Source organism: Bombyx mori, chromosome 13, assembly GCF_030269925.1.
Source record: "Bombyx mori chromosome 13, ASM3026992v2".
In the NCBI taxonomy this organism is placed as follows: Eukaryota; Metazoa; Arthropoda; class Insecta; order Lepidoptera; family Bombycidae; genus Bombyx; species Bombyx mori.
This window is the reverse complement of record NC_085119.1, coordinates 7,832,619-7,857,870: the sequence shown is the minus strand read 5'-3', so window position 1 is coordinate 7,857,870 and position 25,252 is coordinate 7,832,619. Positions and strand designations below refer to the sequence as shown.

Here is a 25,252-nt window from a genome sequence, read left to right as displayed (position 1 = left end):
AGCCCACCTGATGTTAAGTGGTTACTGGAGCCCATAGACATGTACAACGTAAATGCGCCACCTACCTTGAGATATAAGTTCTAAGGGTCTCAGTATAGTTACAACGGCTACCCCACCTTTCAAACCGAAACGCATTACTGCTTCACGGCAGAAATAGGCAGGGTGGTGGTACCTATACGCGCGGACTCAACTAATAGGGATTAAAGTCGTTTAAATCTTAAGACTAAAGAGAGAATATTTGGACAGTAACCTAAAATAATGTACTCTTTATTTGACCGCACATAGATACTTTTAAATCTAATACATATTCTCGAATTACAATATCCGCTGCCATAATCCGGCGGCCATTTACGAAACTATTAGACCAAATTCGGGGTTGCACTTTCATGGCTTTAACTATTGACCTCCCAAATAGTGTTTGACACTGAATACCTAAAGTTCATTACTCAAATACCCAGATCCTTTAATTGGATGAGTATACAGTTACGAATAAACAAAGCGCTCACATTTTCTTACGCAACCGTATTTCGGTAATTGGGTTGAAAAATAATCTTTTAAAAGTAGTAAAGCTAAAGTAATAAATCTATAGATTGTTAAAAAATTATAACCTATTTTGAAATCAAATTTAAAAGTTATATAAACAATCATGGCTCTTAGCATCATCTCAGCTATTGCTACGTATGCCTTTGTCACCTCACATTCTTAGCTACTTCTAAATTTTATGACAATGTCCTCTACATTAAACACATATTCTTTTATATGCTGTAGAATCTTCTTTTTGGAACTATACGCGTAATTACGAAAACGAGGATATTCCTGAAATACATTAAATGAGACAGTTTTCTTTGTAAAATCGTAATTTAATTGCTTACGAAATGGAGCATAAATTGTATAGCTATTTTTAAACTTAAACAGTTCTAATATTTCACTACAAAATTCAAATCAACAATTTCATTTCCCTTTTTAGAATAAATAGATTTATGATTTGTCAAACTATTATAATATTATAAACTATTTAAATAAGCACCGTATTCGAATTAGACATTGTTGAGATTAGCATGCACAAAAATTCACATAAACAAAAGCGTGGCCTAATTAATGTCTTACAAAATATAGATTACGTTAGCAACTCGAGGTGAGTTTATTTCAATTATCAGTCAAGCTACGAATATTACAGACTTTGAGACACAAACCTATTTGTGTCAATGTTTGTTGGCTGCTCTTAGGAATCGAATTAAATCGAATAGTTGATTGTTTGACCTATCCAACCGTGAATCGACATAATCTAACGCCTTAAATACCATAATCGAATAATGCAATACTGATCTAGGGCAGTGCTTTCGAAATAAACTATTATAATGCTTTTAATTACAGGCGGTAGGACGACTTGTGATTCCGCGCGGGTAGGTACCACCACCCTGCCTATTTCTGCCGTGAAGCAGTAATGCGTTTCGGTTTGAAGGGTGGGGCAGCTGTTGTAACTATACTGAGACCTTAGAACTTACATCTCAAGGTGGGTAGCGCGTTTACGTTGTAGATGTCTATGGGTTCCAGTAACCACTTAATACCAGGTGGGCTGTGAGCTCGTCCACCCATCTAAGCAATAAAAAAAAAGTTCGAAAACATTCTGGAATTGAAATATTATATAGTGTTAAGTAAATTTAGTGACCTTAACGAATGATAGTTTAAGGTATCGAGTGATATTGAATAGGCTCGTCACATCGTGTCGTCCAAGCGAGGTCTGCGTGCACCGCCCGGTAACGTGAGTCGGTCACCGGTATTACGCGCGGCGCTCACCGTTTTATAATAACACACCGGCCAACTATTATTATTATTATTTGACAACCATTACTGGTATCTAGAGCTCTGCCCGCGTAATGCTCTTGTTGTATAATTTAAACCAAACACGCTAGAGTTAATGACGGACTGCGCGCTTTCGGGTTTTTTATTGGCACATTTATGGCAACAGCGAAACTAGTTAAGAACTAAAATTGTTATATATAAAAAACCAAATTTATTGTGAAATTAAAATATCATAGATCAAGTTTACTTTAATTTTGAAACGAAAGTTTGAACTACCTTTAACACACATGCACGTAATAAATTGATATTGAAAAAATATTTTTCATAACCCTTCATTTTATTTTACACAAAAATAAAATTAATTCAGGGAGTATATTATAACGTTTTCTTCGATTTTCCTGAGTCGTAGATATAATTAAAAACTACTCTAACGATTTAATTTCACGTTTTTTACTGTTGTTATATTATTTCCGACGTTTGGAGAACTTTACAGTTTTCGTGGTCACGGACGACTGAATTTACAGAATCTAATCATTCTCTAACATATTCAAAATGTTAAGTAAATATTATCTGACAATTTTGTCCATTATTTGATATTTAAGTGCGCGAAATTATCAGTGTGTATAACATGTCTTTATATGTCCAACTGTTTGGCTCGGCACACGGTCGTGAATGCCTTAGGCATTAATAGCAGCATTAGATATAACACATCAGTATCCGCTGCCTTCATATCACATATTAAAATAAACGTAACTGAAGCGAGAAATTGCTCAATAAATTTAACCGTTACTCGTAAACGCTTATTACTGGCGGTTCATATGTTAGGTGTTTTGAATCTTTTAGATGAAGAACAACTAGCTTGATCGTCCGATGTAAAGGTTTAAATAAGCAATTTGATATTTATTGATAACTAGCTGCCCCGACAGACTTCGTAGTGCCTCAATCGATAAATAAAAGACAAAAGGAATACGTCCGATGGGGGACACATCAAAGGACAAACAAAATTGTTATTTTTATTTAATTCCGAGCATTTTCATATATCAATACCTTTTAAACCTTCTCTGGACTTTCACAAATAATTTAAGACCAAAATTAGCCAAATCGGTCCAGCCGTTCTGGAGTTTTAGTGAGACTAACGAACAACAATTCATTTTTATATATAACTAGTCAGGTCATAAGTATTGTCACACAGTAAAAACTTTTCTTTGAGAATACTAGCCACAAAAAAGTTTATTGAATTCGAATTTCGAATTGTTCATGAAAATTAAAATATATATACTTTTAGAATTTTACTCATTTTTAAATATGGAGTTTTTTTTTTTATTGCTTAGATGAGTGGACGAGCTCACAGCCCACCTGATGTTAAGTGGTTACTGGAGCCCATAGACATCTACAACGTAAAATGCGCCACCCACCTTGAGATATAAGTTCTAAGGACTCAAGTATACGTGGACGTAGAGTGGACGCTTAAAGAAGACCATGTTGCAGTTATTGCATTGCATCGTTGCGGTTACGCGCCAATTCAAGTTTTTAACATACTGAAAAATTTGAATATAACCAAAAGATTCGTTTATCGTACCATCAAACGATACAATGAAGACTCTAGTGTAGATGACAGGTCAAGAAGTGGTCTCCCTCGGTCTGTTAGGACTCCAGCAGTGATAAAAGCTATGAAGGCGCGAATTCAAAGAAATCCCAAACGTAAGCAGAAACTGTTGGCCCTTCAGATGGGGTTAAGCAGAACCACAGTGAAAAGGGTGTTAAATGAAGACTTAGGGCTTCGGGCATATCGAATAAAAACAGGACATCGTTTGAATGCTCGTCTAATGGACCTGAGACTGAAGAGATGCCACGCTTTGTTGAAGCGGTACGCGGGAATAAAATATCGGGAAATTCTTTTTTCGGAAGAAAAAATTTTTACCGTAGAAGAGAGCTACAACAAACAAAATGATAAGGTGTACGCACACAGTAGTGAAGAAGCGAGCAACCGTATTCCGTGTGTCAAACGAGGTCATTTTCCATCCTCGCTCATGGTATGGTTGGGAGTTTCTTATTGGGGCTTAACAGAGGTACATTTTTGTGAGAAAGGTGTAAAAACGAATGCAGTTGTGTATCAAAATACAGTCCTGACGAACCTTGTGGAACCTGTTTCTCATACCATCTTCAATAACAGGCACTGGGTATTCCAACAAGATTCGGCGCCAGCTCATAGAGCGAAGAGCACACAAGACTGGCTGGCGGCGCGTGAAATCGACTTCATCCGGCACGAAGACTGGCCCTCCTCCAGTCCAGATTTGAATCCGTTAGATTACAAGATATGGCAACACTTGGATGAAAAGGCGTGCTCAAAGCCTCATCCCAATTTGGAGTCACTCAAGACATCCTTGATTAAGGCAGCCGCCGATATTGACATGGACCTCGTTCGTGCTGCGATAGACGACTGGCCGCGCAGATTGAAGGCCTGTATTCAAAATCACGGAGGTCATTTTGAATAAACTTTAGTGTCATAAGAATCTATGTTTTGTTAAGTTCATTTTGGTATATGAATGGTTACATAGAAATAAAATAATAAAGGATTGTTTCAATTATTTTACATTAAACATGTGACAGAATTTATGACCTGACTAGGTATAGATAATAAAAATTGCCACTCACTTATTAAATGATAATTTTAATTAAAATAAAGCTTGAACAAATTTTGTAAGGTATAGAAATGAAAAATTCCGAATCATAACTATGCAACTGTATAAAATGGCCGCTACGAAAAATGTACGTAGCTTATTATTATCCACAGAAAAAGATGATTTAGTGGCGCATCTTTTTTCATTTAATACAGTAAAAGAACAAAACCTTTCAATTAAATATGAAGCACTTAGTTTTATTTGCATAAAGCATTACAAAAGCTTATGCTAAATACATCCACATACTCGTCATCATTCTGTTACAAATAAAAATAAATACAATGAGATTACAGTTGGAACCTGTCATTGTGCTTATTAATTTCCGCGACAATCTTTGTGGTAGCATTACACAAGGTACCCACGGTGTTAAATGCAATACCTGAAATTTTCTACCCGCTTGGTATTAATTGAAAATTAGCATTACGTGCTATTGATATTGATAAATAAAGCAAGCAAGTCCGAAAGCAAAAGGATTTGTCTAGGGAAATTAATAAAATTACGATTCGCAGCCTGTAAGAGTCGCCATTCATTGCCTATACGAATATTTATAAATCAGTAGGGTGATAAAATCAATACAGACTAACCGCCTGAAGGCGATACGCAAAGAGAACTAACAGATAAATTTAATTTTTTTTTAATGTCATGCAAAATGAACTGGTTTATGCTCAATACACAGTAGTTTACAATTTTGGCATTAATTAGCTTCACTATTTGGTGGAATGTTGACTACCAAAAGTGACTGAGACATATTTTTCGAAAGACATCAAAATATTGGAGTGGTCTTTCACTTATTATTTGGTGGAGCGTTGGCTACCAAATAGTGACTGAGTCATATTTTTCGAAAGACATCAACATGTTGGATCGGTGTAGACATGATTTTGAGAAGATCGTTAAGCCTCTCAACAACCCTCTATTCTATAACCCATAGTAGTCCTTTCAGCAACACTCAGCGCCGGGCTTAAGCCTCAATACGCACAAACAGAGCTTTATAGACACGATTATGACTAAAAAAAATTAAAAAGAAGCTGAGTACCCGAATCGACTATATTTAGGCCCAAACTTAATTCGGTTGATAATGTTTTACGATATAATTTTGCGAGTATGGGTTCCCGTTGAGAACGTACTTGTTTCAATCGACAAGTAGCTTTTGGCTTAAACGATTATATAACCCAATGGCAATTGAAATCATTTTCAATACAAATACACTGCAGGAAGAACGGATTATGAACCTGAGAAAAAAGACGTGTGGCACTCGAAGACTGCCGCGGTAAAACTATTGCATAGCATTTTTTATTAACTTATGCAATTATAAATCGACAATAATAATTTAATATTAAAACAACAATAAAATAAGATCCGGCGAGAAACTCACTGGGCTAACTTTCAATGAATCTGCTACATTGTGAGTATTCCATTTTGACCGCGCACTCACTAGAGGACACTACATGGGATAGAGACACGCCTTTGGATGCTAGTTCTAACTCTCATTCGCCCAGAATCAATGGTTTAGCTAGTTTATTTTTAATGCCACTCCAATCACTGAATGAGTAGTAGGAGTAGTAATAAAATTCTTCGACTAAGCGATAGAAAATGGCACGCCCAACGCATTGTAATGTGATATAATTTTCTATTTTACAATTCCGTTTGTCGCCGATAGAAGACGCTTGACGCAAAAGCTGAATCGCGCTATCATTGTGTTACCCACGAAATTATATCACATATTTTGATAGTACATAAATCGGTGTTTAGACTTCTTACTTTAAACACTACACAAGCGCAACGTGTGAATGTGTTGAACGCGAGCTACATAGTAGGCGTAGTGAGGGGTGGAAGGTTTTTTTCGTTATGGAATTTCATGATTCCGCTCTCAAGCCGCGCTCAAGGCCTACGATAAAATCTATGCAATAGCTTAAAAAATCTTTGTCACAACATTTATGGCGAGACTTAGATAGTAGTATAATATAGTATAGTATTTCAAGTTACCTTCAGATATAAGCCGTTCGCGTATTTCCCATGCGAATATTGTGGGGTTTTCTCGTTTGTACTGCTCAATCTTGGATACTACAGCGGGTGTAGCAACTTTCGGCTTGCTACCTCCTATAAGACCCGGCGGCCGTAATGTACCTGAAAAGATACTTAAAATATTATTCACCGTACATTACTCGCTCGTATAAGAGGTTTTTTTTGTATTGGCTGTGAATATTGTCATTAACGTTCAATGGAGGCGGTTCCCTGTTTAGTTTGAAATTAAAAAGCTTCAATCTTCTTCTAGATTAACATATTAATCGTTGCAAGGCGTAGCAATTTTAAGAGACGAAGCTTTAGACGAAACTGTACCAGCTCACTAAGATTGTTCCGATCTGTTTAGATGAGGATCGATTAGTTAAGTTACGACCACCACTGCCACCCACTATTCCTCCAACAAGAGATAACTAAGAAAAATTTCCTCTAGACTCAAAAATATCACAACGGCCATAATTTTCCACTAGTAAAACAAAAGCTCTCTAAATAATATATGAAATTGAATGATCGAAGGCATTACGAGCATAATAACAATACACAAACAACAACAAAAAGACTTGGAATGAAATCAACTGAAAAAAATAATAATTTAGCATTTTGTTGCAGAATAATAACATAATACAATTATAAATAATAATAGCTCAATGTATTTAACACTTCATTTTTACAAGTTTACTGAAATTGATTATAGTGGATAAAATATAAGACGAACTACAGTTCACTCTAAAAAAATATTGAAATCCGAAAAATTGTTTTAGTTTTTCTATGAAATGTGTGTCGATGTTCGTGATTCATGAAAGCGGTAAAATTAATCAAGTGCAATGGCACCTGTTTTCGACGCAAAGAAATAAATAAAAGATTTTAAATCAAATTAGAGTCACAAATAAAAATGCCAATAATAGCAACACGCTACCGATTGATGCAATTTCATTGAGCGCTAAACGTGAGTAAACGCAATTTACTTGTCGCGAATCGATTCTCTGTATCACAACCTTAACAGATTTTCCTTCTCAGCTCTTATATTAATGTTCTGAAGGCTGAATTTATGTTTCGAGTGGACATTAAATGACTTGTGTTTTCTTACTTTAAAGGAAGGTGGACGTTCGGTCCTGTAAAAAATCGATAATCGAGCACGGCGGTCAGAATAACAATGAGTCTCAAATTAGTATTTATAATTTCAGGATCATTGACGTCGGGCTAAATGAAACCCGACCGTGCGAGGTCTGAATTTTTAATTCATTTCGCGTTACGTTTCATGCTTTTGTTTTCAAACATAACGATCGATTAAAATGATGACGAGGAAGTTACGCGTCGATATTACAAAGATTACAAATAATCGCGCACCAATTAGATTCCGAGCTGGTTCGTTTTGTACGAACGCTGCGTATACGCTACTCCATGGCCGGAGTTAATGGCTTAAATTCTCGATAAATAAAAAATACATCGCACAATGGAGTTAGTCATACTTAAGTTAGATAATGGATGAGTGCGTGCTTCAGGACAATTACGTAAAAACTTAACAGCAGCATTCCTGCCGGCGGCGGGCGACCACGGAACGTTTTTGCCGCACACCATTCCCGTCCATACCGATAACACGCTGAATTATTCAACGTATAATTTATATTCACATTTTTGTCAACGCTATTCAAGATGAATTCATAAGGGCCTTTATGTCTTGATAAAACTAAAGCTCACCGCCGAAAACGAGGGCTGAGCGGCAAAAACAATAAAATAGCAGCACTGCAGGACGACTGCGACTCCATGCCCTAATAGGTGACGAAGTTTCGTTTTCAATTTTACAAAAAGATTCCCAAAGGTATGTATTCTTATACAATCTTTAAATTTGATATTTTGAATTTTAATAATTTACGTAATGGGCATCAACTTTTTTCTACCAAGTCATGTCTGTAAATACAACAGTGGCGCTATCTGATTTTGTCGCATATACTTTGATTGTATTTACATATTATTCATATGCAAATTGATTATCTTTCAGAACTAGAGTACATGAGTCGCGTAATAATAAAACCCTTCTCTTACATAGTTTCTAATTTAGATCTGGGTAGCTTTTTTGCTATGTTGACGATTACTATGATGTAGGTAACTAAAGTTAAGTGGCCATCGGAATCCATATATTCAATCATCGTGAATGCTGTCGCCCAGCTGTGATGTGGAACCATTGGTAGAAATGCAGAACTGTAGTATCAAACCATGGTGACTTCAAAAAAAACCATTTAAAATAGATATTTTAATTATAATACTTTTGTAATTCCATCAGTTCTACGGGCAATGCGCCTTGCCCATTGCCATTTCAATCTTGCAATCCTTCGGGCTGTGTCAGTTACCTCGGTTCTTCTGCGAATCTCCTCGTTCCTAATTCAATTTCGCAGGGAAAATCCGAGCATAGCCCTCTCCTTTGCTCTTTAAGTGACCCTACTGTCAGCGACCACGTTTCACTGCCGTATGTCATCACTGGCAACACACACCGGTTATAGACTTTCGGAACTATTCTCAAGAATGTCTACTATTGACTGATAAATTGAGCATTTTTAGTGTGTTTTGTTAATATGTAACTATGTTGACGAGTGTATCCTTTTTTTTTTCTTCCTTTTTTGAACACTATTTATATTTAGAGTCTGTACGTTTGTGAATTCATAGGATATATTAAAACCTCCACGAAGGCATAAATTGCTGTCAATTATGTTATTTTAACAAAAAAATTATGAATCGTCTTTTTGATTGATCTAAATAACGCCGCTGAAACCGTTACGAAAACAAAATATCATTGTGAAGTTCCCGCATTACTGATACTTTCGAAACGTTTTCGTAAAACCTCAGTCACAGTTTAACACCTCAACTGTGTGAGAGAGAGAGAGAGAGAGAGAGACTATCCTTTATTGTACACCAAAAAACAATATAATATATAAATAATATAAATAAACATTACTGTATCGCACTTACATTAAACCCAAAAAAGTACAATTGGCGGTCTTATCGCTAAGAGCGATCTCTTCCAGACAACCATCAGGTGGACAAGAATCATTTGGAAACGAACTACGCGCGATGTATCAATTCAGTGAAATACATATACATATATGTACACATTCATATACACATACAACTGTGTTTCCGTATTTATCGCGCCACCAAAATTTTTATTATATTTCTTATCGCTTGCGTTCTGTATCATTTTTTAATTATTTACACATAACTACGCCTTTATGATTGGGCTATTCTTTAATTGCCGCTACAAGCGGACGATCATACAGCCCGCCTCATTGTAAGTAGTCACCATTAGTTACGAACATCAGCAATGCTAGGGGCACAGCGAAGACTACTGCTGATGCAACCAAGCCGCTAATTATTCATCTGCCCCACTACTACCTTTACACTCACCAACTATGCTTATAAACCAACTAATTACGCCACTTAGTAATCAATAAATGTATCTTTCTCAAGAATGCTACATATAATTAAAGATAAAAACTTTTTATTATGTAAAATGATTTTTAATTCAACAGCTGAGAACATTACAAATCGAATTGTTTCTCTTTAATCTGACATTGCCTTTCACCTGTTCCGCTGTAACTATTGAAAATCCATATCGCCATTACCAGTAGAGTGCCGATACTCGAGCCGTTCTCTATTGATTGATAGCTAAATTGCGGCAGGCCGGCACACCGATCATTTTACGATAATTAAATCGGCTAGAAACGTAATCGCATGACCGGGGCCAATTATTGGCATTGCCTAGACAGAGGCGGATCGTGTGAGGCACTGAAAATGCTGCAAAATATGTATTATTTGCGTGAAAACCGCGCGTGTGCTCCCGGCGCGATCTTACCTCTTGAACACGACCACTTTAAGGAATTTAAAAAAATACAACTACATATAAAGTGTGCGTATGTGTGTGTGGTACACGATGAAAAATTGAAATTCTCGTAATTATTTAAGCTGTTCAATATTAGGAGTCAAAGGCTTTAAGTCATTAGCTTACGTACATTCCTATTTCATTCAAAACTTTATTGTAAGATTGAATAAAACTCAGTCTACTATTTTTAAACTTGCAGTAGAGGTCCTAACAGATCCAGATCGGATCCAATGTCTCTTGCATTAGACGCCTTCAGCTCTAACACTAGGAGTAGGCTAAGCACCTACTTATTAAAGACCAATGACAATTCAATATTTTAAACAGTTTGATCCGTTATCCTTACAAGGATAATCAGGATTCGGCAAATGAATATTTAAAGGAAAACTTTAAAAAAACTTCACGGTTTCATTAAATTGAACATGACCGACACTTAGTGTTCCGGTGCCAGATAGTGTAACGCCTATATCACGTGGCCGTCCATCTTAAAATATATCAACCAAAATTGTTTTCAACAAGATAACATGTTACGGGGTTAAAACTAAAAAAAAACGGTAATGCTTAATTTTTCATTTCCGTCCCGAACATTTTCGTTTCAACTACGGAACCCTTTATTGATTGTTCCCCAACACGCACAAATCTATTCCTTCATTCTACTTATTTGTGTAAATTCACTATCAAAAGTTGTAAACGATCATTCATCATCGATCCAGTTAAGTGTAAATCGAAGACACAACACTTAACCAAAACGAAGCCTAGTAATTTTCTACACAACCCACAATAATGGTTTAAACTCATTAAACGGCTCCTCTATAAAGAACCTTTTAAGCGACGCAGAAAAGGCCAGAATCGAGTTAATTAAATTTGTATTAGGGGTATTTCACATTACCCTATGACTGGCGCTAGTGTACCTCCGCCAGTAATGCACTGTCATCCGACTAATAGATCAAAATCTTAAGCGGCAAAGTGGGCCTGGATAGCCCGGTTTATTGAACATAATGCGATACGTGTTAACGATGCCATGATTCGGTGATTAATCGATTTTTCATTTGGAAACAGTTAGAGCCTGCATTCAAAGGAGCAGTCTACAAAAATCACACTAAGCTATGATGATATAAAATTATGCACCAAAATTTGTTAATACACTTCTTTTATTGAAAAAACTGATCTACATAGATATTTTAAAGCCCTCAAACATTAATAAACAAAATAATTTCGTGTCAATCACACCTAAACAGCGTTTGATGTTAATTTAAATTTAAATACATACATACATGTTTTTTGTTAAATAAAAAACAACAAAAAAAAACTTCTATTCACAAAATAACCCCGCAAACTACTCTTCAACATTGTGTACAAAGAAGTGGGTCGAGACAATCAGAAAATTCACAAACAAGACAAAAATAAGTTTTACTAAAACTAATTTGACTTAAAGAAAAGCCGCTATAAAATCATCCGTTCATTACTTAAATCCACCACGTCCATAACATATTCAATAAAGCGATCGTCATGTCACATTCACGCGAACGTTTAAAGGCTTAATAGCATTACTATATCATATAATTACTGCTACCTGTAATTGAACTAGCCAAGTCGATTTCTAAAAACATCATGTCTTTGAAATGGAACATTAAAAAATCAAATTAACCGCAGGAACTGGAGCATAAAAAGAAAAAGCATCGTTTTTGTCGAAAAAATGTCAACCCCGATAATTCAGTTTTGATTATAGGATGAATGCTTAAATATGGATTCATTATACGCTGCGGTGATCCGCAGGCAATCATCTTGAGTAGGTATCATTAGTGGACAATCAAATTTGACTATAAAGAAACAAAATAAGAGGTTAAATATGAAATTATTCGCTTTATGATTTCATTGCTTCTATACATAAAATATAATTGACATTGCGTAACTGATTTAGAAAAGTAAAATAGATTTTATTCTAGCAATAAATTCATAAAAAATAAACAAATTGTTTAATTTTCACAAGATCTCAGAAAAAAAAATCCTACGGACTAATCCCGGTTCATTTTGGATTTTCATTATGGATTTTAAAGGATTTATGCTTACAAAACTGATACTTAGGAACTTTGTCCCAAAAACTAAATCTTGGACCTTTGAACAAAATTCACTTAATAGTTCATTCATATATACAAACATAAATGATTTTCATAAAATTACTCGCACAATGTAAGAAACTTCAAATCGATAATATTCCAGTATTTGACATCTTTGATAATCAAATATAAAATCTGTTAAAGTGCTCATATTGCATTCATAAGCCGTTTTAAAACTAAAGCCAGCCAAGCAACGTTATTTATACGTACTCATTTCCATGCCGTCAGCTTGAAAATTGTTTGGGCTAGATAATGACTCGCGAGCTAAGGCTATGTACTTGTACGTGTATTAAATACGTAAGTGGTTGTACATGACAGCCCTGGGCGGTTCCTAGCCAGGCTTCCGTGGGAACCTGCCACGTGACGTTACAAAATCACCACCAGCGGAAATTGATTGACACTCAAACTACGGCCCTAAGTTAAGGAACTTACGACCGATATAACCTAGATTCAATTAGATTACTTCTGTCGTAGAAATTCATACCGAACTATTCTAATATAAAAAAAAAAATAACTTTAGAATGAAAACGCTTTGAGGTTTCGAGCTCTTTTGTAAGGAAACGCAGGGAAGATAATGATAGAGCGTGCAGTTCGAAATAATCGCATGGGTGCCTTCAATATCTTTCGTTCACGACTCTTAAACAAATACAAAGTGCTCCACGTGTTTTAATAATACCCCTCCAGAGATGTAATTCAAAAAATTAATCGCATTCGACCAAGTGTTTGCGATGTCATGCCAAACGTACGCTTCAGTTAAACTAACTATGATATTACACAGCAATAATTACCGCCCTATACATTGTTTACTTTAATCAAGGAACGCTTTAATTACAGAGGCCCTTCAAAACTTCTGGAGACTAATTTCAGGTTAAAGGCCGAGAAAAAAAATCGAAAATAATTCATAATTACAAAACATTTTCGGACACACAATAATGGTGCAGGTGCAACGAGGTTTTATCGTCCTAAAAAAAATATCGGAGTGTCTCAAAATACAAAAGTAATAATTACAAAGGCGAGAACCCCAATAATTTAAGGTTGCGACTGTGAAAAATCACCGCGGATAAAATAGTTCTCACATCAGCGATCGAAGCAGCATTGGGAGCCAATGCTCGCGGCGAATCAGTCTCAGCAGCGCAGGCTCATACGTCCGCGCTCCGGTGGCTTATAATTAACACGCTGCAAGGTTTATGAATCGATTACAATCTAAGTTTTCGTCAATAGGCGCTTTCGTCGGTATACTGCCGATGCCTTATCGTTGATTAATTACGATTGAGATTTTTTTGCCTTAGCCTACTATTAATTGGAGTTAAATACAGTTTGTTGCCAAATAACGGATTGGCTGGAACATTATTTATTAATTTATTCCTGGATCTATAGTGGCGTGATTTATGTGCCAAATGGAATCATAACACAATAAATAATGACATTTTTTTTTCTTAGTTTTAAACCTAAGCTTGGGTACTATATTTGTATATATAAGCTCTTTTTTTAATACGCTTTTATTAGCTTCAGACGTATGTGTGTTTGTAACGGAATCTTTGAACATGATTTTGACCCCCTTCAAAACGTCGGATTAACTCAAAATTTGGTATACTTGTTAAGGACCGACGACAATTAAACATAAAAAAAATTGAACAAATTGAAACTCACTAAAAAATGAAAAGTAAATAATAGTTAAAAAAAAAAAACGAAATACGCTTTTATAGAAAATCTAACTAAAAAATAGAAAATAAATTTTAATAAATTTGCATTGAAAGTGTAAGAAAAAATTATTTTATTGTAAAAAAAGCGTGGAGTGCGTGGTATCAGTAGTTATAAACATTTTATGAACAGGAACAGGTACAGTAGAAGGGTTATTTTGATAATATCCTGAAAAGCATCCCACGCTTTTTTACAATAAAATCATTATTTCTTACACTATTTTTAATTCATACTTATTAAACTTTATTTTCTATTTTTTAGTTGGATTTTCTATAAAAGCGTATTTTGTTAGTTTAAACTATTATTTATTTTAAGCGCATATTAGTACAAATTAAAAGGATCAATAACTTCACTTCACACATCTGATATTAAAAGTCCATAGATGTGTCAAAGTGAATGCCACCTTGACACATGAAACCAAAGTCTCGATTGCATTGCAGGTGATTGCATTGAAGCTCCCGATATATGTAGGCAGGAAGATGGTACTCGTACGGTTTAACAATGTATTACAGGTATTTACGCAAAGTTATAAATTTTTCAGTTTTCAATTTACTTGACTGTGTTCTTTCTTCATCGTAGTAGAGTTTTTTACTACAGAAAAAAATTACCCGCTACAAAATTAAACTGTATTTTGTGATGCTCGATGCCACGGATTTTATACGCGAATACGATCTATAGAATTTACCGGCAAATAGATTTACTATATAAAAAAATCGGTTGTAGCGCGCCGTAAACATTATTAAAACTACTGCTAAAATTTAATCATCTTACGATTTAAACTCTTTAATTAATATTTTTTAATATAATAGGTTGGGGAAAAAGTCTTTTCGTATTATAGTATGTATGAACTTGTAATAAAATCTCTTTTGCTATACTATTTGTATCTGGCTGGTTTTGGTATCATTAAAAGTTTAAATTTGAAAGAAGATAATTCCAAATTCAAATTAGGAAAATGTGTGACTTTTAGTTATTTTTCCTACTGTCAAGATGAGTGAATCTAATGAAGAAATTCGATACATTTTAAAATTTTACTACAAAAAAGGTAAAAATGCAACGCAAGCCGCGAAAAAAGTGCAGTGTCTGTGAGAGTAGCACAAATTTGGTTTAAGCGTTTTCAATCCGGAAATTTTGATGTCAAAGATGCACGTCTCTCTGGTCGCCCTATTACGGATAAAATGGATGCCATTTTTGAAAAAGTGGAGCAAGATCGGTATATCAGTAGTTACGACGTAGCTGAAAAACTGGGAATTGACCACAAAACAGTTTTGGCGCATTTGAAAAAAAACTGGGTACACAAAAAAGTTCGATATTTGGGTACCTCACCAGCTCACTGAAAGAAACCTAATGAACTGTGTACTCATTTGTCATTCTTTACTATGACGTAATGAAACCGAACCATTTTTTAAGAAGCTGATAACTGGTGATGAAAATTGGATTACGTACGACAAGAACATGCGAAAAAGGTCGTTGTAAAAGGCCGGTCAGGCTTCACAGACTGTGGTGAAACCTGGGTTAACTCGCAACAAAGTGGTACTGTGTGTGTGTTGGGGTTGTAAGGGCATTATTCATTATGAGCTGTTACCACCAGGCAGGACCATCGATTCTGAACTCTACTGCGAACAACTGATGAGATTAAAGCAAGAAGTTGAAAGAAAGCGGCTGGAATTATTCAACAGAAGGGGTGTGGTTTTTCATCATGATTACGCTAGACCTTACACATCTTTAGCCACTCAGCAAACATTAAGAGAGCTTGGCTGGGAGGTGTTAATGCATCTGCCGCGTAGTCCTGACTTTGCACCTTCAGGTTTTCACCTGTTTCAGTCTCTTCAGAATTATTTAGGCAGTGTCAGGTTAACATCACAAGAGTATAACATCACAATTGTATTTTGATCAGAAGCCCCAATTTTTCTATAGCAATGGGATCATGTCCCTATCTACAAGACGGCAAAAAGTTATCGAACAAAATGGTACCTACATACTGTAGTTAAATGTAAATAAACTATATTAAAAAATGTTGTGAATTTTCTTAAAAAATGCGAAGAAACTTTTTCCCCAACCTATTATTACGTATTTCCGACATTTCGAATACTTTACAATTTTCGTGGACGACTTCTGTAAAACTGTAAAGAAACGGCGAAAACTGTAAAGGAACGGCGAAAATTGTAAAGTATCCAAAACGTTGACATATTTTATATAAAAATAAAGGCGAGGTCAAACTGTACTGTTGAACAAAACTAATATAGATAAGCCCAGCCTATAGGCTGGAAACTTCAACATTGTTCTATGATTTTAAACATAAAACATTTATAGTCAAACCATAATTTTAATCTGACAGCTCTATGTCTCCGAACAATCTACAAAGAAAACTCACCAAGCAACTTCGTGACAGCACCTTGTTGAGACAAAACATGGTGGGCGATATCATAATGCCTTAAGCCGAATCTGGAAAGCTCTAGAAGCCGTTGCTGTGACAGTAATGAAGACAGGGGATGAGACGCTGCGCCAGGGTAGAGAGGGGTCCCGGATCCGCCGCCGGCACCTCCCGTCGATGATGACGGAGATACTGGTACTGTTAACAAAAACGACTAATTAATCTTAATAATATTTTTAACATGCATGTGATACTAAAAAACCTTATGCAACATTTTAACACAGATTTTTAATAGATTTTGTTTTATATTTTTATTCATTTACTAAAAATGTAATAACCATTATTGAATTCCTTAAAATAAAATATATTTATTTCATGATAAAATGGACGTAAGATGAAACAGTTTTATGTCATAAAATGATAACTTTAAAAATGTATGAAATAAAAATCGGTAGCGGATTTTACGAGTTCTACAAAGTAAACAGAGAGACAAATATAATGGAATTATAACTGTGATTTGGCACGATTATGAGTGTATATCGTCGAAACAACTTTTTACCGTGTTTCTATAATGAGAGAGCCTCGGGCGTTACTTTCTGTGAATCCACATTACCGAGGCCGGTAAATCCGTGCGCATTAATTATGTGCCTCGCATGATTGCAACGTGTCAAAGGCTTAGAAGTCAAGTTTATTACAAACTCCGAAGACAAACTACAAAGCCGCACACTCGTTGTTTACCGCATGCTATCATTTCCCACGATGACAGACCTGGCGTTATGAATCCATTCAAAATAACCGTGTACGTATTAGACGAATTAAAGAGCATAAGTTCTACTGCAAAACATAAATAAATTATTCTCATCCAAAACAACACCCTTAATGCCACCAATCTGATAATTTAATTGTGAAATAAAATTTTACGAGCTGAACTCGATCCGTTGATGGCTAAAATAAAAATTAAAATGTTTCTGAACATAAAGGATTCAGTGGATATATAAATTTAATATATAAATTTGAGTGAGCGAGTACATTTATTATATTCACGCAATTTGTCGTTAACATCGAACAGATACGCTACACCGATCGTAACAATGCTTTCTTATGAACACATCGTAACAAATTCAATTATAAATTAAGCTATTAACTTAATATACCTTAATTTGTTTATCAGGTTAAGCATCAAAATTAATGCAACTGGCATAACTTGGCCATAACTTAACACTTTTTATTAGCGAGTCAATAAGGCGATTTCGTCAACGAAAGTATTATTGGACTTTACTTTTTGTTCGATCGAAACACACTCTTAAAAATATGCCGTTAAGAATTACATTGATATACTGGATCATCGCGCCAAGGGCTCACTAGTGGTTTCAACGTATAATTTCTCGTGTAATCGCTTAAATAATGAGGAAAAAAAAGTGATATTATCTGCCCACGGTCAATAAATTAACACCGTTTAGAGCAAAAATGTACATTCTTAGTGTCGCTACTATTATAAATAAATTGGATTCGAACGGATAGAGTTTTAAGGAGTTCGTGTCGTTGAGTGCGTGTGTGTTTTTATTAGGGTGCGTGAGCAGTGAGGCCTTATTAAAATATTTCGAGTGGAAACTGGAAGGACCACTTAGTGATGCGCGGGAGTTTCACGCCTGAGCTGATACAACATTAAGTCGACAAGATAGCTTATTTGTGCTGAGCCCAGGATTAGTGGCAATAAATCACTGATTAGAATGTATTGACTGGCGTTGACTTTGGCCCGTTGTCGCCCCATTTATTTATTGTCCGTCGGTTTTTAAGCATTTACAACCTAATTTCATCTATTTGTGTACTGTTTAACAAACGATAGTTTATTTGCTTAATTAGCTTCGTAACCAGCGCAGTTTGGTTTCAATATGTAGCATGTTTCTTTAGCACATTTTTTTTTGGTTCCTGTTGAACTTTAAGACTTTTAGTGATGAAAAACTACTCGACTATTTAATATAACTAAACAAAGAAATGATTTTGTTGTTTGAAGTATACTTACGTTGAGGATAAAAATTAGGATAATAATATAATTTACAATTCAATTCATTGTTTAATTCGGTATTTCAATTCCAATTTACATTGCTATTAATGACAATTAAAACTATTTCAGAATAATCATTTTCACTGTAATTAATGACCAAATCGTTTCTGTACTTTTGAGATAAATTCAAATATTTATTTAAATTGACAATGACAATTCAATACAAGTCACAAGGACTCGTTCATTGCGAGTTCTGTTTGTTATAAATACACCTGCACCGCACTCAAATAAAAATGTAAAGAAACATGCATGAGAGAGTACTTTTACGCGTTCATCCGAATATAAAACAGTTTAATGCAAAAAAATGCTTTTACCGAGTCTTCCAGCCATTAATGTCATCACGCACCGTAAAATTGCCACCTTCTGAGCAAATTTCAATACAAGATCAAAAATTCATTTGACTATACGCAGCGAAGCAGGTACTGCGTCCGCCACTATTGTTTTAAAAATTCAAATGAATTATGGATATATTGCTAAAAACGCTCTCCTGTATTATCATCGAAGTATCGGCCATTGAAATTAAATTGTGCGTGAAATTATCACTTACCTTAATAAAGCTTTGATGTTTCTTTTTATTCGCACAAAATGTGTATGACGATTAAAACATATTTTAAATTTAACGATATGTAAACTTGAGGCGGACAAACTTCGATTTGATAGTACAACTGGTAATTTCGATAAGTAATTAGTCTATTGTTGGATTTATTCTTCAAGATATTGTCATTTCCGTATTTTTCAATTCAAAAATACATTTTATTCTTTAATATGTATATGTATATTCTTTGGTGTAAATGTTAAATAATTTCTAAGATATTGTTAAGGTTTAAGGTTTCCAGTCTATGTTCCTTTTTCAATATCCATATTTACTGCAAGATCAGTGTTGTGTTTTATTTCAAGAATCCGATAATAATGTTCAACATTGCATCCAAAGGCTATTGACCATTTTATATACCTACTGACTTTGTTGGAAAATCGATTATCGAGGAATAGGTTAGCTCATTACAGAATTTTTTTGTGGAAAATAATCTTTAATCAAATAAGTTTGACCTTTTTTCGTCCCCAAATAATGTCAACGCGCCATTTTTTTAATCAATGTCAATTATATGTCTACTACTTCCCACTGTTGCTCATGTAATTTTTAGCTTCTTGTATAACTAACTATCAATCCTAGTTATAGCATGTAGAGGCTTAATTTATATTGTTGTCATATATGTATATTAATTATATTTACTGTTCTACTTGAGCAAACGGGCGCATGGTCCTACTAGTGCTAAATAGACGCAGAGGTTAATCTATAAAGATATACTAACGTGATTTCACACGAGATCAATGTTTCAACAGCATTTTAAAGATTCAAATTAAAATCACCCTTCGAGTTACAACGCAAGACTGCCGTACTGCCGAAATTCGATGGATGAAACAGATATCAACTCATGCGTACACCAGTCATTACGCAAAATTATAAACTTTGTAATTTTCTTTATTGTACCATGACGTGATTCCTTCATAGTGGAATTAGTAACACATTCACTAAGAACAAAATGGGATTTGCTCTGTTTTAATGTGATTGATAATTCGATGAAAAAGCAGCATGATAGTAACCAGCATCTACTAGATCGAAGGTACTTCAAAACTTCCGTGAATTTCAACTAAATGAAGTAAAGAACCAATTAATTTTTTAGAACTTCGTTCGTTATTAAGCACCGTTGTGATCAAAAACCCAATAGACGATAACACGACGATAACTTATTGTCGAGCAGTAAGCTATGGAGAGGGCTATGCTTGGTATTTCGCTACGAGACCGAATCAGAAATGAGGAAATCCGTAGAAGAACCAAAGTTGCTGACATAGCTCGTAGGATTAGTAAGCTGAAGTGACACTGGGCAGGTCACACAGCGCGAAGGTCGGGCGGCTGATGAGGCAGAAAGATCCTCGAGTGGAGACCACGTACTGGCAAGCGCAGTGTGGGACAGCCACCTACCAGATGTACCGACGACTCAGTGAGAATCTCTAGGTCACTTTAAATGCAAGTGGCAACGAAGCGGTCGTACTGGACATCAATTGGAGAGGTCTACGTTCAACAGTGGACAGTGGACAGGCTGAGATGATGATGATATTGGGATAGACTGCGATTAGACTTAAAAATAACAAAGTTACGTCTGCACGCTAAGTAACATTACGTAGAAAAAGTACGAAAGCAAAAATATGTCGACCGCAAAGCTAAGTATGTCTTTTATGTGCAAAATAAGAATGTTCGAATCTCATATGATCGCAGATAAGTTAAGTTTCTAAGAAAAATAGTTTGAAGAAGATGTAAGAATTTTTTTTATTGCTTAGATGGGTGGACGAGCTCACAGTCCACCTGGTATTTAGTGGTTATTGGAGCCCATAGACATCCACAACGTAAATGCGCCAGCCATCTTGAGATAAAAGTTCTAAGGTCTCGAGTATAGTTACAATTCTTCGGTGTTAAGAATTGTTGATGATAGGTACAAAAAAAATATGTTTTATTACTATAGGTATTTCAATTGTGTTTGTTTGATGTTGTTTGATGTGTGAAACATTGAGCTGAGTGTTTTAGGGACGGGTATACCTCAGCTCTAAATCATGTCTTCGATGTTATGAATATCTTCGATGGAATGACTCTGTTTTGTTTCATATTTTTATATATATAGAGTTCAAAATTAAAATAAAAACACAAAAAAATTCATTACTCATCAGTGTCTTACAGAAAACCTACCTATTGACATTTATTCGAACAGTTGCGACTACATCAGGATTGACTTACACTTGCGTCACATGACACCCTCTCATGTGAACAAGTGTTCCACAGTTTATTCATGAACACTGTGTGTGAATGTTTTAGCCGACTCAACGGCTCATTAATACATTGTCCCCATTGTCTACTAATTAAGGAGCATCGTCGCAGTTTACAAAGCCAGCTGATTATTATGCGTGATCACCATTTAAATGTTAATTAGATTTATTAGCGCACTTGATCAAACACGCTCCGATAGAAACGTTAACATGAAAAAAACATTCCCCGCGGCAACGTGCTCAATAAAAATATTCAAACTCGTGAGTTAGATAATTGACGTGAAAATATTTTATACGAACACCAATGAAATTATAATATCTTACAATAAATTAATAGATTAATGTCTCATTTACACGTTTAATAGTTTTATAGTGCTTATACATACGTAAATTGTACACAATAGCCGATTGATGATTACACAAATTAACTCCACACGGGGGCTATTATAACATTTATATTTTACATATTTTTTATTGCATCGAATTATATTCAATTTATAATATGCAGAATTCATTTATCGGTGACTTCGTGTCTCATATTTGATATAAAAAAAGACGAAACACGTAGTCAATTCCGATTAGAAATTCCTTCTTGAAATTTTTACTCTTTTATGATTTTAATTTTTGCCACTCTCAGCAATTTTTCACATTTACTCAACGGTTTTTGAGCTAAATTCATTCAAAGTGTAACGAGACTGTAACAGAGAGAGCTTGCATTTAAGAAAATTTAGATTTTATAGCCGAATATACATAAAACTTTATCTCCTCTACTTTTGAACAAGGAATTGAGTGATTCTAGTATATTCGTAAAAATTACAATTTTAAAACTAGATTATATGGAAAGGTTATTCATAAATTAAATACGATTAAATGAAAAAATAAATCCATAAAACTGAATGAAATGTTTTAATCATTCGACTTTTATGTTCACTCGGGTTATATTTAGTCGAAGGACGACTTTTAATGTGTGAATATTGAAAAACGAGTTCTTAGTGTTGGTTGACGGATATGCGCTTCGGAGTGCATTTATTGTTAGTCGGCATCTATGAACTTGTGAAACATACTTTAAAACAACCCTGACAGTAAATGTGCAAGCATATTGAAATTCAATATTAATTATTTCAAAAACAATTTTTGCAAGACATAGACATGCATTGTCATTGGTTGCAGGTGGCAACGGACCGGCCGCACTGGAGATCACTTGGAGAGGCCTATGTTCAGCAGTGGACAATGGACAGGCTGAGATGATGATGATGATGATAGACATGTATGTGTTCAAGAAAGATTAAACTTAATTTCATGAGACTGAAATCTATCAAAATCATCAGTTTTGTATTGTAATTGTCACTTAAAGTAGTTCTTTAACTTACCCAAAAATACCGTTTTATCTTGTATATTATTTTAAATCGTCAGGTAAAAGCTATCGTGTACCTTAAACATACTATTATTATAATCCAAAAGAATTTTTTTTTTTCTAATTTATTTACTAATGCAATAAATAAAATAATGAAATAGTAAAACTATAATTACTATAATAGTTTTTTAACGTTTGAAGTGTACAATAAAATAATGTGTGTTCAAACATCTGTTACTGCAGCATTAATTTGTTTTTTTTTTTATTGCTTTGATGTGTGGACGAGCTCACAGCCCACCTGGTGTTAAGTGGTTACTGGAGCCCATAGACATCTACAACGTAAATGCGCCACACACCTTGAGATATAGTTCTAAGGTCTCAGTATAGTCACAACGGGTGCCCCACCCTTCAAACCGAAACGCATTACTGCTTCACGGCAGAAATAGGCGGGACGGTGGTACCTACCCGTGCGGACTCACAAGAGGAGAGGACTCACGAGAGGTTGTTACATATATCTATCAGGCATACTCATACATATAGATATAATCTTTATTGGATTAAATTCAGATACCCGTTCTTTAATAGTAACTCAATTCGTACTTCGCTTTATTATCAAAAAAACATAGATTCATACTTTTTTCAAAGTTTAAAATACCACTCATCAAAATTATAAAAATTCTCAGATCACATCATAGCGAATTTCATAAATATTTTAAAAATAGTACACAGCTATTAATTTTGAAACAGCTACACTAAAAAAATTTTACATGTCTCAACCATATGTACTGATTTTTGCATTTGTTTTATTTTATTTTTTATTTTAGTGGAAAAATGTTTTTAATACATTTATTTGTTTGGGATACATGAAAAAAACCTAATTGCATTAATTTTAATAGCAAATTTGATTTAATAGGCTTTTCTTAATAATAAAGTGATCCTGTTTTTTCCCCTACCTGAAAGGGCTAGTTCGGAATAATAGGTCAGCTCGCGGGCTCAACCTAAGAGAATTTGCTAACTCTAGCCCTAGCAAGAGCAATGCTTCGCAAGATCTACCACCGAATCGGAATCGCGACCCACTGAGAACGTCCGGCGAGAAACACTGTACGTAGGTTGTGTCTATTGGAACAATTGAGTAAACTACGATCCATCAATATTTGGAGCGATAGAAGATTTTAATGGCAATTTTAAGAAGGACGCTAAGCATTGTTGTGCCGATGAGTAGGTTACATAAGATACGAAATTCATTCGGGTGTTTGTCTGTGCGCCTGTACAACAAAATCCCACAAGATGTTCAGAACCTACATATACATAGGTTTAAGAAAACTATTAAAGAACATCTGTGCAATAAAGCTTACTATAAAGTCAATGATTATCTAGAAGATTGCACAAAGTGGGAATGAGTTGCTCGCTCCGGGCATTTCAATATTGTAATAATTGTTATGTTATAATTACTTATTGTAAAAATGAATATTTAAAAAAAACTAATATTTAAAATAAAATAAAAAATCTAATATTAAAAAAAAAAAAAGACATGCCCGCTGAGTTTCTTGCCAATTCTTCTCAGGACGGAGGCTAATTCTTGTGAATTGGCGGTAGTTCTTTTGACGTTCAACAAGTATGTACTTTCATTTATGTTGAATAAAACATTTTTGATTTGATTTGATTTGATTATTCTCTGTAAATGTTTATACTGATAATTTAATACATTAACAAAATCAGTTCATTAAACTCTACAGGTATGGAAATTGTAGTGGCCTAAAGGGATAATTCGTCTAGTGTATTCGTCGTATCAGGCATTGTGACAGTGCCCGTGTTTGGATGCCGCTGGTAGATGCTAATTTCTATGGAAAATCGTCCTAACACGCTTCCACATATAACGTCCGCGATGAAGGAATAGCACCGTGCAGTTAAGGTCATTCAGCAATCACACCGACCGGTATATTTTGGCCGCGAAACAATCCCATTGTCAGTATCAATGTCTGTGTTCTGGTTAGAAGGGTGAGGCAGCCGTTGTACAACATAACTTCAACTAGGATAAATAATGACACGTATACACATTGGAATTGATTTATATAGGGTTCCAGTATCATCAAGTGAGTCGTGGGCTAATCTACCGATAAAATGCAATAAAAAGACATAATGCAACGACAATCAGATCAGAATCATTAAACAAAAAAATTAAAAAAAAAATCGTTGGCAATATTTTTTGAAAGTTTTTTTCTAATTTTAGGATCACTACGCTAAGCATACAGAAAAATACGGATACAAACTATTACGATTACAACCGGACAGATATTTTTTGTTACATTTTATTAAGTGCTTCATCAGTCATGCCATAGTTTTATACATATTCGGTTTTAACAATACAGCTCAATCTTTTCAAAGTAAAAGGTATTCATTGTAATTTGCCACTATGCTTACCTAGTAATAAAAAAATGAAAGTGTCGTAATCT

The 25,252-nt window shown here is 34.8% G+C and overlaps 1 protein-coding gene across 2 annotated transcripts in view; it reads right to left on the bottom strand.

Moving 5' to 3' along the window:
• The window catches only part of LOC101744226 (paired box protein Pax-6), a 45,358-nt gene that overhangs the window by 16,477 nt on the left and 3,629 nt on the right, over positions 1-25,252 (bottom strand). For both annotated transcript variants that reach the window (XM_021349153.3, XM_038015008.2), the window contains exons 2-3: positions 16,564-16,761; positions 6,468-6,608 (exon numbers count right to left, since the gene is read on the bottom strand). In XM_021349153.3, the coding sequence (XP_021204828.2) occupies positions 6,468-6,608; positions 16,564-16,761 (339 nt within the window). The remainder of the gene's footprint in view (positions 1-6,467; positions 6,609-16,563; positions 16,762-25,252) is intronic.